General features: G+C 44.7%; 1 protein-coding gene across 1 annotated transcript in view; it reads right to left on the bottom strand.

Moving 5' to 3' along the window:
* Window positions 1-15,466, bottom strand: part of slc23a4 (solute carrier family 23 member 4) — a 140,567-nt gene that overhangs the window by 90,601 nt on the left and 34,500 nt on the right. The window contains exons 7-10 of the mRNA XM_067999140.1: window positions 12,510-12,669; window positions 11,443-11,624; window positions 7,475-7,595; window positions 1,861-2,017 (exon numbers count right to left, since the gene is read on the bottom strand). Coding sequence (XP_067855241.1) covers window positions 1,861-2,017; window positions 7,475-7,595; window positions 11,443-11,624; window positions 12,510-12,669 — 620 coding nt within the window. The remainder of the gene's footprint in view (window positions 1-1,860; window positions 2,018-7,474; window positions 7,596-11,442; window positions 11,625-12,509; window positions 12,670-15,466) is intronic.

Here is a 15,466-nt window from a genome sequence, read left to right as displayed (position 1 = left end):
ATTCCATGGAAGATTACCGCATTTATAGTCAGAGAACAATACCTGGTGATTACAAATAATCTTTCCAACTGCCCGTTGTCAAGGCAATCAAAGTGTTCAGACAGAGTGATGTTACCTACAGGACCACTGAATACACAAACGGCCAGAACAAAAGACAGACAGAGAGAGAGAGAGAAACATCCGAAAGGAAGAGAAAGACAGAGAATGACCCGTTGTGTTAAAAACAGATAACTTTTTTTCGCTGGTGGGGTTACGTGTAGCGTGACATGAACCCAAGATCCCAGTTGAGGCTGTCCTCATGGGTGCGGAACTTGGCTATCAATTTCTGTTCGACGATTTTGCGTTGTCGTGTGTTTCGAAGGCCGCCTTGGAGAACGCTTACCCGAAGATCGGTGGCTGAATGTCCTTGACTGCTGAAGTGTTCCCCGACTGGGAGGGAACCCTCATGTCTGGCAATTGTTGCGCGGTGTCCGTTCATCCAAGTTCCGCACCCATGAGGACGGCCTCAACCGGGATTTTGGGTTCATGTCACACTACACGTAACCCCACCAGCGAAAAAAAGTTATCTGTTTTTAACACAACGGGTCATTCTCTGTCTTTCTCTTCCTTTCGGATGTTTCTCTCTCTCTCTCTGTCTGTCTTTTGTTCTGGCCGTTTGTGTATTCGGTGGTCCTGTAGGTAACATCACTCTGTCTGAACACTTTGATTGCCTTGACAACGGGCAGTTGGAAAGATTATCTGTAATCACCAGGTATTGTTCTCTGACTATAAATGCGGTAACCTTCCATGGAATCCCACACTTGCTCACCTGACGAAGGAGAAAGCCTCCGAAAGCTTGTGATTTTCAAATAAAACAGTTGGACTATAACCTGGTGTTGTAAGATTCCTTACATTTATTTAAATAGTGAGTAACAATCACAGGGAAATTGGTTGGAAGGAGCTAATGATCCCAACAGCATGGCGAGCTGAATTAATGTTGTTAGAGGAACTGGTGAAAGTACGTCACTGACACCAACAGTGTGAGGGGCTGAACTAATAGAGTCACTGGTTCCGAGAGTATGAAGGAACTAAATTAACAACATCCGGAGTATTGGCTGGGAGGAGTTACTGAGGCTGACAGTTGCATTAACATGAAGTTTCACAATTCTTAAAGTTAATTATTTTTTCTTTACTGATGTTAATTCAGCTCTTTTACCCTGTCAAATTAAGTAACTACACTTACCAATAAATCTTATCAGCACTGGCTATTTAAATATGTAATTCTTTCCCTTGTAAGGAAAGAAAGAATTATATGTGTGAAAACCTGATCCATGAACATAGCTGAAGACTGTATTGAAAAATAATGCTACATCTTAGATTTTTAAAAAGAAAATGAAGGATGGGGCAAAATCCAATCTTTTTTCACCACTCCCTTCACTCACCGGCATACCATAGCTACAGTGTGTACTATCTACAGGATGCACTACAGCAAGTCGCCAAGGCTTCTTTGGCAGCATGTCCCAAACTCGCGACCTCCACCACCTAGAAGGACAAGGGCAGCAGATGCATGAGAACACCATCACCTCCAAGTTCTCCTCCACATCATACATCATCCTGATGTGGACATAAAGCGGCCATTCCTTCATCGTCGCTGGGTTAAAATCCTGAAACTCCCTACCTAAGGGCACTGTGGGAGCACCTTCACCACAAGGACTGCAGTGGTTCGAGAAGAAAATTCACCATCACCTTCTCAAGCGCAACCAAGGATGGGCAATAAATGCCGGCCTTGCTAGAGACACCTATATCCCAAGAATGAATTTTTTAAATGTATTATAGAAACATGAATAACAGGACAACATGAACCTTTTATGTTTTACTTACCAGGGTATGGGATACGAAACCAATCAACACGCATGATAACGTCACTCTTTATATCTGTTCTTGCAAGATACCCATAAGCATCAGGATCATCAGGAAAGATATTAAAATGTGTCAGTAGAAAAGTAATGACCCACGAAACTACAATCCCAAGAAGCACCTGCATATAAAATAAAAACACACACTTAAAATAATCAGGTTGTTTCCAAATAGTTGCAAACCACCGATTACTGGCAAACAGACAGTGGTCGGAGAACCATCCCTGCTTAAAACTCTATGAGAAGTTCTCACCATTTTCACTTGACAAAAAGTGATGGGAACCTAAGAACAAGAAAAGCCAATTCAACCCGTTAAGATCTGGGCTTTGGGTTTTCTTCCAACATTTTTTATATTTGGGTTCACAGAAAAGAGACATGCTTGGAAATTGGATCGCACCCGAATCAGGGCTCGATCCAGGCGCAGCACAAACTGCCTGTGCCTAAAGAGTCCGGCGGCAGAACCACGGCAAGTTAGTATAGTGTCGGTGCTGTGGGCTCCAGTCGCGGCTCCCCTCCCCCCCCCCCCCCCCCCCAGAGGTAGCTCGCCGGTCATAGTGGGGGGAGGGGCAAGATCGGCCGGGCCTAAGATAAGTCCAGTGGTGGTGGCAATTGGGAGTGGGTGAGCTCGGGCAGCAGTAGCCCGCAGTTTTAATATGGAGCTAAGAGGAGCACTCCTACTCTACATTCAGGTAAGTAAAACATTTTTTACTTACCTTTTTGCTGGCAGCCTCCAGCGGTCCCTTTAAAGACTGCTGGTTTGGCTGCTTTTCACCCGAGATAGCTGACCACAGCATGTGCTGCAGTTAGTAAGGAACCATTTTCGCAAAGGGGCCTGAAATAGGCGTTAGGCCCCTGATTTGCATAGGCATTTCAAAACAAGAGTCCAAAATCGTCATAGTTCTTTTCAGTTGCTTTTGACTGAGTGTCTTGATGGAAAGTTACATGGGACAAAACTCCATGGAGCCCATCTCAGGTGATCTACAAACACAGGATGGACCAAAGGGCTGCTTTCATTGAAGTAAAGGCATTAAAGTCTGTTTGTTGTTGACAAACAAATGCTGACCATTAAAATCCCATTTTGTCCAGCTTCTTGAATACCTGGCAATGCTTTCAACAATATATATCCAATCTCCACTTACAACAAAGCTCCCTTGATGGTTCAGTCATCTGTCTGTAAGCTTGCAGACTTTCACACTTGCCAGTAATTGTCTCATTGTCAAAAGTTGAAGACTAGGGCCTCAAAATTCCGATCGGGCACCAGGGCAGCAGTCAAGCAGATCACCCAACAGGTGCCAGAATTTGGGGCAGAACCTGCTTCCACCCCGATACTATCCTGTGCAAGAAGCCCGAGAAATTATGGGGTGGGAGTTCCCGGATTACCCTGGGAATTCTTCAATTATGCCCCCTAGGTCCAATGGAACTCTTGTTGGCCGACAGCTGGTGAGTGTTCAGTTGAGAGCTTAGTAAAGGCCTTAGTTAGGACTGCACGAGGGAAAGGAAATCATTCCAAAAATAGCAATGTGCTCCCTTAGGAGAATTTTAAATATTTAAAAGGTTCCTCTTCAGCCCTTCCTGGGTCTCAGGCCTGCTGTCGGAGTGGCATGACGCTGCTCTGATCTTCCTAGCTGCTGTTGAGGTGAGCATCTTTGATGTGCCCTTACAGTTGCAGGTTGCTTGCCCCGAGTATTTGAATGACCCCCATGCCCACAATTTTGGACAGTTTCTGAGTGAGCGGTCAGGTGTTCTGCTTCACTAAACCTCAACCAGCAGAACAGGACTCCTGGAATTTTGAAGCCTAGATATAAGATATCCATTGCCCTTGAAAGGACTAATATTTTGATGAGTAACTAGAATCATGTTTCTGCTTTTTACACATTAAATCACCAGACCTGTATTTTGCAGACACCCTGGGCCCGATTTTACCAGGCCTGCGGGTTTCCGGCGGGTTGGGTTTCGGGAGCGTGGTCAACACGCTCAGTGAAATTAGTGGGTTGCCCGCGCAATCGTAGCAGGCAATCCACTAATTGGATCCAATTACCTGCTCCTCCGGGCTCCGCGCTGCTGGTCTGCGCGTCGGGCGGGCTGTGCATGCGCAGTACGATCTGTCAGCTGGAGGCTCTCTAGTTAAAGGGGCAGTCCTCCACTGACAGATGCTGCAACCAATAGAACACATTACAGCATGGAGCAGCCCAGGGGGAAGGCTGCTCCCAGTTTAATGATGCCTCACCCCAGGTATCACCAGATGGGGTGAGGAGGAGGGGGAGGACAGAGATCTTCCACCCGGCGGGCGGGAGGAAGCGGCGTGCCTCTGCCACCAAGAAGGCCTGGCTCGAGGTGGCAGAGGAGGTCACCTGCACCACCAACATATCGCCCACCTGCATACAGTGCAGGAGGCGCTCCAATGACCTCAGTAGGTCAGCCACAATGAGAACACGTAGTCTTTCCCCTACACTCCATCTGCCACAACACTGCCCCCACCCCACATCTCCTTCGGCACCGCCAACACTACTCTGTCACATCACCCCTCATACCCACTCAAACCTCATCCTCATCTTACCTGCACCTACTCACCTCGCGAGTACTCACCCCGCCACTAACACGCAACCCAATCCTCATCTAATCTCATGGCTCTATCTCATACGCACCCTCTCGTGCATCTCCCTCACGGCCAGCCTCACTCAACCTGCCACCACCTGTGCTGCAGCCACAGGGCATGCATCACATATGTGCAGTAGGCAGCGTAAGGCAAACGTGTCGTGAGCATGAAGGGGATGCACAAGGGTGTCTGAGGGTTTGTCATGGGTGTTACCTATATTGAATTTCAGAACAACTCACATCACACATTATATTGGCACCACCACTGCCATGTCTCCGCGAATCCTGTCTGTTTTGTGCAATAATGCCCGCTCCTGGGTATCACTATGAGGACCCACCACTGATGCCACCCATTGTGTCACTGCAGAGTAGGTGCAGGTGTATTTGCAGGGCTCTTCCGCGCAGACGACTGAGAGACATCGGCGGTGTACCCGGCTGCACCCTGGAAGGATGCGGAGGAGAAGTTGTGGAGGGCAGTGGTGACTTTGGCAGCGACAGGTAAGCAGATGGTGCTGGGGCCAGCCAGGAGCAGCTCGGCATGAAAGAGGCTGCAGATGTCCACGACTACATGTCGAGTGAATCTGCGCCTCCGTGTGCACTGCTGCTCGGAGAGGTCCGGGGAGCTGCGCCTCGGTCTGTGGACCCTGTGGCGAGGGTAGTGCCCTCTGCGACGCATCTCTCTCTGCGGTAGCCCTCCCTCCTGCTGTACAGGTGGATGTGTCACAGCACTCTGTTGTGGAGCTCCACGTGTCAGAGGTGGATGGCGTGGATGGCGAGGCTGGTGATGCTGTTCGCCCTCCGAGGGGGTCATGACTGCAGCTACGATGGCCCCCATCCGCAATATGTACATCTGAGGGGGTCCGCAAGGTAGGCACATGTCTCCGGACCCCGGGGTGAGTGTGCAGGTTGGTGACTTTGACCGTCAGGAGGGGGGTGGTGGAGGCCAAACTTTGTCCCAAGTGACAGAGCGGCCTCCTGCAATGGGTGAGGGTCTCCCCCACCCCACCTGTCAAATGGACCTTTGCAGCTGCCACAGGCTGACGGCTGCAACACGTCCAGTTCAACTAGGACTGTTTCCCCCAGTGTGTGAAACAGTCCCATGTTTCTCCAAAATCACACACAGTCCCTTAATCAGGTCAGTTAATGACCTGAACAAGCGAAATAAATACACTCAAGTGGCATCCCGCTGGCTTTAATTGCCTGCGGGATTCCCACCAGCGGGGGCTACGCACGCACCCCCGCACGTCATCGGGGAACCCGGAAGTGGGCGGGATCGTGGCGCGATCCGGTCACGTGCCTGGATATCGGGATTTTCGGGGCCCCCCCGCTGGAAACGCACAGGAAACCCGCCGGTAAAATCGAGCCCCCTGTTTCCAGTCTCCATCTTGAGTTTAGTAAAGAAAGATAGCTTCCATCAAAACAGTATAATAAAGCATACACAAATTTTCCCTATTTGACACAGGACAAAAAATCTGCCCTCTGTACACGGTCCAATGCACTTTGCTGTAGCAACCAATATTTTCAACATTTTCTTTCCCCAAGTAAATACCCCTCAATGCTATAATTTGTTTCTTGTGTCCCTTCTTTTGAAATTAATTTAATGGGCTTCACTTGCTGCTTGATGTTTGTGCTTAGAATATCACATTCATCAGATTCAACCATGTTGGCATGACATGCCAAGGTTGACATGTTTGGATCGGTGGTGAACCATATCAAATCTGAAGCAATCTTGGCAGGGGACCATTTCAGATTATCAGATTATCAGATTATCATCACTGAATGTTCTATGCTATTTTTCATTTCTGGCAAAATGGAACTGATTAAATACAAAATTCCTTGCAAGTGCAGCATAGGTAAAACCACAAGAAAGGCCAATAACACTTTGGGTTTTATATAGGGGCATCCAGTACAAGATTAAAGAAGCAATGATAAATTTATATAAATTATATAAATTTAGAGTATTGTGTGTAGTTTTGGATGCCCCATTATGAAAAGGACATTAACGCCAGTGAGAGTATTCAGTGTAGATTCACCAGGATAATGTCAGTCATTGGAATCTATTGTAATAAGGAGACACTTGAAATATTTCCACTGGAGCACAGAAGGCTAAGAGGAGATTTAATTGATGTTTTAAAAATTATGAAGATTTTAAGAGTGTAAATAGGGAAAAACTAATTTGCTCTGATTGGGGAATCAATGATGAGGCATCATCAATTTAAAATTGTCACTAAGAGAATGAGGAAAGAAGTTAGGGGAAATTTCATTATGCAGCGGGTTGTTGGAGCATGGAATGTTTTGCCAGAGGCAGAGGCCATTGCATCTTTTAAGGGAAACTTGGATAAAAATTTGAAGCAGAGGAAGATACAGGGCTATGGGGAGTGAGCAGTCTTGCCTCTCTGTTGGCTGTAAAAGTCCTATGTGAAATGAGTTGGACCAGTGTCAATTTAGTTCCAAATGGAATTGGGCCCACAGTACTGAATTGCTGCAAAGTAATACTAAGAGACACGAAACTGGGAATCTCACTCAGAAAAGCCACAGGACTCCTAGTGAGGGAAATGGAAGGTTATCACACTGGCAAAGTAGAAAATGGTTTTCTGAGGTTGGAGATGAGAGACATTATTTGGTCAGAGTAGAAGGAGCCTTGCTTTGCATCTAACTATGCTATCTAGCCATGACCTTATTGAATGGCGGAGCAGGCTCAAGGGGCTATAAAGCCTACTCCTGCTCCTATCTCTTACATTCTTATGTGCTATACCTGATCTGGGAGTGCTTAATGTTGATATGGATGCCTGAAAAGGAAAGTATTCCATTCCCCAGTACAAATATCCCTCAATATGAGACAAAATTCATCAAAAAAATAAGGACAGTGATGGTATTCCTTATGTAGTTTATCTATTGCAGGATATTCAATGTGATGGTGTTTGTTGTTTTATTTTAAAATTTATAAGACTCAAATTATAATTGTAAATATTATTGATACATACCGGGAATATCTGGAATATGTTCATCCAATAAATGTGGCACTTTTTGCTCCTGCTAAAAGCAGGAAAAGGTACTGGTACACTCCTCAAATATTGAGAGAATAATATAATGAGGCCTGCAGTCCTGAAATACAATTTTAGTAACAAGGAATGTTAGAATTCAAATGCATTTGAAACATTTCTTAAAGCAGCTGTATTAATCCTGGTCTGAGTAACTGGAAGTGAGTTGCTCGAGTTTGACATGAAGTTGTCCAATGCTAAGCATTCAGTCTAAAGTGAGCATTACCACGGTGAGGTGCTCATAAATGACAGATTCAACATTCAGTTATCTTGCTTAGTTGATATTTTGGTACAATTGGCAGCCCCGCTGCTGTGAACTTCAACCTCTGGAATCACTACTATGTCTATTCAGTTTGAGAAATCCAATATTGGATTCAGGAAGTCAAAGTAAGGGGAGATTGGTTCTAGAATGATGTTTTGTCCATCGATTTCTTCAGCATAGATTGTAAATTTGGCATGAAAAAGAACTTATTAAATATTCTGGTGAGACCTCCTGGCACAGCATAAATATCACACCTGCCTTTATATTTATTTGCGTAAATATAATTAAAAATCTTGCTAGGGTTCATACTTCCTGTTGTCATGATTTTTGGTCATGTTTTTCTGTCAACGTTGACCACTGAAAATTGCTATGTCCACTTTGCCCATTCAATTTTACAATGTCAACTGTCACAATGTACTTGCAGGTTCTAACCATTAGGTGGCCTTGTGGAGCGAGTTTCTGAAGTCTGTCTCCTGATTCTGGCATGATCTTGTATATAAAAAGCTTACTAGCCTTGGGTAATGGCACAGGCTATTTACTAGTTGTACACTATAAAACCAAGTTCGTTCTTTATTTTATGATATTGACAAGACTATCCAGTTATAAACCATTTTATCTTTTCTATCATGTTTAATTGGTTTGTGAAAGATCCATTGGATATTTGCATACTAGGCTCAACTTCATTTCTGTTTATTACTTTGTGTAAGAACATGTAGCTTTGTGTTACTGTTAGCAGTAAATATTTACAGACCTCCACTTTGTTGCATTTGTTTAGTGTTAGTTTTCAATAGTTAGTCCCTGTATTTAGCATTAGATGTGAACTCTTACAGTTTCTGTGTTTTGTAATGATGTGAGTGCTTATACTTCCTATATACTTAGTATTAATGTGAATCCTATGTTCAAAGGGAAGTGAGAGATAGTATAAAATTAAAAGAAAGGGCTTATATGAAGGCAAAGAACAGTAGAGATCCCATGGACTAGGAGAGATATGAAGAACAGCAAAGGGATATAAAGAAAGTGGTAAGAGCTGCAAAAAGGGAATATGAGAAAAAGCTTGTGAGGATTATCAAGGACAATGCTAAAGGCTTTTACGAATATATTAAGAGAAAGAGGGTGGCTAAGAGTAATGTGGGCCCCTTAATGACAGACATAGGTGATATTGTAATTGGAAATCAGGAAATGGCAGACAACAACAACAACTTGCATTTATATAGCGCCTTTAACATAGTAAAACGTCCCAGGTTGCTTCACAGGAGCGATTATCAGACAAAATTTCACACCAAGCCACATAAGGAGATATTAGGACAGATGACCTAAAGCTTGGTCAAAGAGGTAGGTTTTAAGGAGCATCTTAAAGGAGGGGAGAGAAGTGGAAAGGGAGAGGTTTAGGGAGGGAATTCCAGAGCTTAGGGCCTAGGCAGCTGAAGGCACGGCCGCCAATGGTGGAGCGATTAAAATCGGGGATGCGCAAGAGGCAAGAATTGGAGGAATGCAGAGATCTCAGAGGGCTCTAGGGCTGGAGGAGGTTACAGAGATAAGGAGGGGTGAGGCCATGGAGGGATTTGAAACCAAGAATGAGAATTTTTAAATCGAAGCGTTGCCGGACCGGGAGCCAAGGTAGGTCAGTGAGCACAGGGGTGATGGGAGAATGGGACTTACTAAATAGTTATTTTGTATTGGTCTTCACAGTAGAGGATGAGGATAAAATACCAGAGATTCAAAGAAAAAGAAAAAGAAATCAAGGGGAGAAACTAACTAGATTCAATATAAGTAAAATATTAGTTAAAAAATGGTGATGGAGAAACTAATGAGATTAAAGATAGACAAGTCCCCAGGACCGGATGGTTTCCACCCCAGGGTATTAAAAGAAGTAGGTGAGTAAATGTTGATGCGTTGGTCATGATCTTCCAAAACTCTCCCGATTCAAAATTGTCCCCTTGGATTGGAAAATTGTCCCCTTGGATTGGATAATGTCACTCCACTATTTAAGAAGGATAAGAGAGATAAACTAAGTCTAGTTGTGGGGAAGTTAGTAGAATCTGTTATTAGGGACAGAGTGAGTGAGCATTTGGACAACTATGAGCTGATCCGAGAGAGCCAGCAAGGATTTGTAAAGGGTAAGTCATGTCTAATGAACGTAGTTGAATTTTTTGAGGAGGTAACTAACATGGTAGATAAGAGAGTGTCTATGGATGCTATTTATATGGACTTCCAGAAGGCATTCAACAAGGTTCCACATGAACTGTTAAAAAAAATGAGAGAGCATGGAATTGAAGGCAACCTATTGGCTTGGATAGGGAATTGGTTAGGAGATAGGAGACAGAGAGTAGGGATAATTGGTATATACTGAAATTGGCAGAATGTGACTAGTGGTGTTCCTCAGGGATCTGTACTGGGGCCACAGCTTTTCACTATATTTATAAATGACTTGGATGAAGGAATAGAGAGCCGTATATCTGAGTTTGCTGATGACTCTAAATTAGGTGGCACAGTAAATGGTGTAGATGGGTGCAGAAAGTTGCAAAGGGACATTGATAAAGTGAGTGGGCAAAACTGTGACAGATGGAGTTCATTGTGAGAAAGTGTGAGGTCATCCACTTTGGACCAAAGATAGATCAGAGTATTTTCTGAATGGTGAGAAGCTAGGAACTGTGGATGAACAGAGAGATTTAGGGGTCCAAGTACAGAAATCACTAAAAGCTAGTGGACAGGTACAAAAAATTATTTAAAAGGCGAATAGAATATTGGCCTTTATCTCAAGAGGGCTGGAATACAAAGGGGTGGAAGTTATGTTACAGCTGTACAGAGCTCTGGATAGACCCCACCTGGAGTACTGCATTCAATTCTGAACATCGCACCTCAGGAAGGAGGGGGTGCAGCGCAGATTCACCAGAATGATGCTGGGGCTTAAAGGGTTAAATTATGAGGACAGGTTGCATAGACTAAGCTTGTATCACCTTGAATATAGAAGATTAAGGGGTGATCTAATTGAGGTGTTTAAGATGATTAACGGATTTGATAGGGTAGATAGAAAGAAACTATTTCCTCTGGTGGGAGAGTCCAGAAAAAGAGGGCACAACCTTAAAATTAGAGCTGAGCTGTTCAGCGGTAATGTCAGAAAGCACTTCTTCACAGAAAGGGTAGTGGAAATCTGGAACTCTCTCCCCCAAAAAGCTGTTGAGACTGGGGGGGGGGTCAATTGAAAATTTCAAAATTCAGATTGATAGATTTTTGTTAGGCAAGGGTATTAAGGGTTACGGAACCAAGGCAGATAGATGGAGTTAAGATACAGATCAGCCATGATCTAATTGAATGGTGAAACAGGCTTGAGGGGCCGAATGACCTACTCCTGTTCCTATGTTCCTAATACCAGTTGTGAATAGCTATACCTGGATATCAATTTGGATTTGCAGCTACCGTCAATAGTACCAGCCGTGAGTATTTGTAATCCCTATTTATTATTAAGTACTCTTAGATCCTTTGTTTATTATTCATGTTCACTACTTACAGCTATTGTCTATACTTTGTACGTATGAGTATTTACACCCCCTCAGTTGAGTATTGATTTTGACCAGTTACAGCCTTCCTGTTTAGTGTTAAATTTAAGTACTTACAGCCCTTCTATTTAGTATTAGTTTTGAGTACTTACATGCCTGAAATACCCCAGTGGGCTCCAGCATTGTTCCCAGCTGAATCAAACAAGGACAGTCCAATCAGAGAGATGGTCGGAGCAATGGTTAAAGGGCCAATGAATCGCAATAAAAATCCAATCAAACCAGAAAATCCCACAAATATTTGGAAACAGGCTGCCACCATAATTGCTCCCTGGATCTGCAAACAATGAGATTATCCGATTACCATGGCTAGATGCGTCTTGTGCCATAAAAGCAATAAGGAGAATATAGCAAAAAATGGAGTTCCCGCATTTTGAGAATCAATTCATTAACTGCAAAAATGGAAATGGGAAATATACTTTCTGCTCTACACTTCACATTTCCAGGCTCAGAATGGAAAAAAGTATGCATTGATAATGAAATGAATCACTTTCAGCAGGATTCAGGGAAATATGTAATGCTCTAGAATCATATCAATCAGGCCAGGTCATCACGTTCTTCAATCATTGTTAAAATGTGATGTACAATAAGTGAACATTTTCACATGTGGAGATTCATGGGTTTAATGAATATAATGAATATGGGTTAGGCTACTGTGTAAGATGAAAGAACAGTATGTCACTTCATTGTGTCACAACCTCCCTCTGTTCCCCCCCCCATCAACATCAATACCAAATAAAAATACATTTCTTTTAATTTGTTTGCTGAAAAAATTGCTGAGGGATATCAACACTGTGAAATTGAACACTTTCCCATTTCAGGCATCCAGTGTTAGAATGAAGTGCTCCCAGATCAAGTATGGCATGGATTAGATGCAGAGTAAAGCTCCCTTTACACTACCCCAACAATATACCTCAGTAGAATATCCCCTTTCTACACTTATATGACATTCTGTTTCCCACATCAGCCATTGAGGAAAATTACCAATTTAATGTCATATTAGAAGCTAATACCCATTTGGAATTAGTTTAAATCTGCCAAACTCATTGCACTCAGAACCCTTACAGCAAGCACACAGAGGAAGCTTTCAGCTCATCAGTCAGGGCTAGGTTCAATCTCAGGCCCTTAGTGAAAAATCACTAATCTCCCAAAAAATAGGTACCTCTCGCAAACGTGTCTGCCATACTTCAATGAAGATGGGATCACTGGCATTGACTAGTGTCTTGTTGTAGATCCATTCTGGGCATTTATATTTTGGCAAGGATAGCATAGCCACGGTAGGAGTTAGGAAAGCAAATGTCCCTCCTTGAAGGATCGGCAGCCTGAAACAAACACAGCACATTGGTCAACTCTCCTTGTTACAGCAGACACTAAGGGGTAAATTTTAACATAGCAGTGGGATCTCAGTGGGGGGTCAATATGTGGGTGGGAAACCGGGAAAATGTTTTTGTGCGTTTTCTTGAGCAATCGCGACTAAATTGAAGGCCCTTAATGTTACTTCCGGGTTTTGCGTCTCCAAGCTGCGCACCCGAATGATGGGCTGGGAACTGGAGTATTTAAAGGGCCATTGCAAGCATAGATTTTGAGGGAGAAAGGAGGAATGTTTAGCGATGTAGCATCACAGGTGTAAGGCAAAACCTCGCTTTAGCAACTCATCTCTGGAGTTGCTACTGGCTGGCGTGAGGAACAGGATGGAGATACTATACCCAGCTGACCGGAGGAAACGCCCTGCTTCTGCCACTAAGACGACCTGGCTGGAGGTGGCAGAGGAGCTGAGCAGCAGGAGCACGGTGGCCAGGTCATGGGTACAGTGCAGGAAATGCTTTAATGACCTAATCAGGTCAGGAAAAGTGAGTACAGTTACTGATTCATCTACATCCTGTGGTGTACATTACCCCTGTTCTCACTCTGTCTTGCCAAGCCTACTCCATTACATCACTTCTCACACCCACTTAAGTCTTATCATCAACTTACCTTCACTTTCTGTGCACTTCCTCCCCTCCCCATTTGTGAACTCACCATTCCCACTCACCCCAATCCTGATGTAATGTGATGAATCTGTCTGATAGTCACCTTCTGGTGCACCTGCTTCATTGGCAGCCTCACCCAAAGCAATGCATCCATCGGGTGAACACGTCACCTTCACTCACTCACACGTCTGTTCTTTCTTCCCTTGTGGGAGAAGAGAGCGCAAAATGCACGGGAGAGGAGTAGGACTGGAGGGGCCCACCACAAATAGTGCCCCTGACGGAGGAGGAGACCTTGTAGCAGCCGCAAAGTTGAATGCCTGGCCGTTGAAGATGGCGAGACTGGCAATCCGCAAACGGCTGGTGTCAGAACTTTAACATCCTTTACACACATCATGAATTGATGTTATCAGTGATTGACCTGTTGTACACCTCGGTATGCTCATTGCAAATTAACTTTTGTGATGGTTTTTACTATTGCTGTATGTTCTCTTCCAGGGCCTTCAAGGAGTGCTGAAGAGGCACATGACATGGATGACGGCGATTCTTCAGAGGAGCTCCATGCCTCTGAGGGCGCACCAACACATAATAGCAAGCCATGCACCAGGGCAGACACTCACACCTCAGTGGGTCCTATTAGAGAGGGTAATTGGGTTGTCACCTGGTGACTCACCACACACAAGTGAGCGCGAGCGGACACTGGTGGCGGGGGTAGCGGTGGAGAGTCCACTTCATTGGGCGCATTCCTCTCCAAGCTCTGCTCAGCTGGACACAGATGCTGAACCCTGGGTGCCATCCTTGACAAGGAGAATGATTGAGGTACAGATGCACCTTGGCGATGTATTGGAAGATGTGCCACACTCAGTCTCCACAATAGCGAAGAGGATGGAGGGGTCCACCTCCAGTGTTAGTGGACTGGTGGCGCAGGTAAGTGCGGAAATGTCTGCGATGGAGAGAATGGCAGCCCCCATTGAGCTTCAGGCATTGCTCACAAATGAGTCCATTCAGGCCATGACAACGGCCGTGCGGACACAGGGTGACCAACATTCTGCCGCTTTAAACAGGCAGACAGATACATTAGCATTAGCCTTACAAGGCATCACAGACATCCTCCAAGCTGTTGTGGAGGAGTGATATGAATATGCGGCCCTGGCCCAGGAGAGGGATGATGGCAAAAGCGGACATGGAAGTGGGGACTCCACTCAAAGCGCTCCCACGTCTCACCTATTGCCCCCCCACCTTTCAACCGGTAGCCGCAATGCCACATCTTGTCCATTCTTGAGTCCCTTTTGTGAAAGCACCCTTGCATGTCCCTCATTATGCACAGCAAGACTTGATGCCACCCATTGGGTGCATGTAAATGGGTGTATATGCAGCTATAGGATTGTTTTAAGAACAGAAGAACATAAGAATTAGGGGCAGCAGTAGGCCATACAGCCGCTCGAGCCTGCTCTGCCATCAATAAGATCATGGCTGATCTTCGACCTCAACTCCACTTTCCCGTCCAATCCCCATATCCCTTGATTCCCCTAGAATCCAAACATCTATCTATCTCAGCCTTGAATATACTCAATGACTCAGCATCCACAGCCCCCTGGGGTAGAGAATTCCAAAGATTCACAACCCCCTGAGTGAAGAAATTCCTCCTCAACTCAGTCTTAAATGGTCAACCCCTTATTCTGAGACCACGTCCCCAGTTCTGGACTCTTCAGCCAGGGGAAACAACCTCTCAGCATCTATCCTGTCAAGTACCCTCAGAATCTTATATGTTTCAATGAGATCACCTCTCATTCTTCTAAACTCCAGAGAGTATAGACCCATTTTACTCAATTTCTCCTCATAGGACAATCCTCTCATCCCAGGAATTAATCTAGTGAACTTTTGTTGCACCGCCTCTAAGGCAAGTATATCCTTCCTTAGATAAGGAGACCAAAACTGTGCACAGTACTCCAGGTGAGGGCTCACCAAAACCCTGCACAATTGTAGGAAGACTTCCTTACTCTTGTACTTCAACCCCCTTGCAATAAAGGCCAACATGCCATTTGCCTTCCTAATTATTTGCTGTACCTGCATGCTAACTTTCTGTGTTTCTTGTACGAGGACACTCAAGTCTCTCTGAACACCACAATTTAATAGTTTCTCACCATTTAAA

This window comes from Heptranchias perlo, chromosome 18, assembly GCF_035084215.1.
Source record: "Heptranchias perlo isolate sHepPer1 chromosome 18, sHepPer1.hap1, whole genome shotgun sequence".
Classification (NCBI taxonomy): domain Eukaryota; kingdom Metazoa; phylum Chordata; class Chondrichthyes; order Hexanchiformes; family Hexanchidae; genus Heptranchias; species Heptranchias perlo.
The sequence above is the reverse complement of the archived record's forward strand: the minus strand, read 5'-3'. Positions and strand labels throughout refer to the sequence as shown.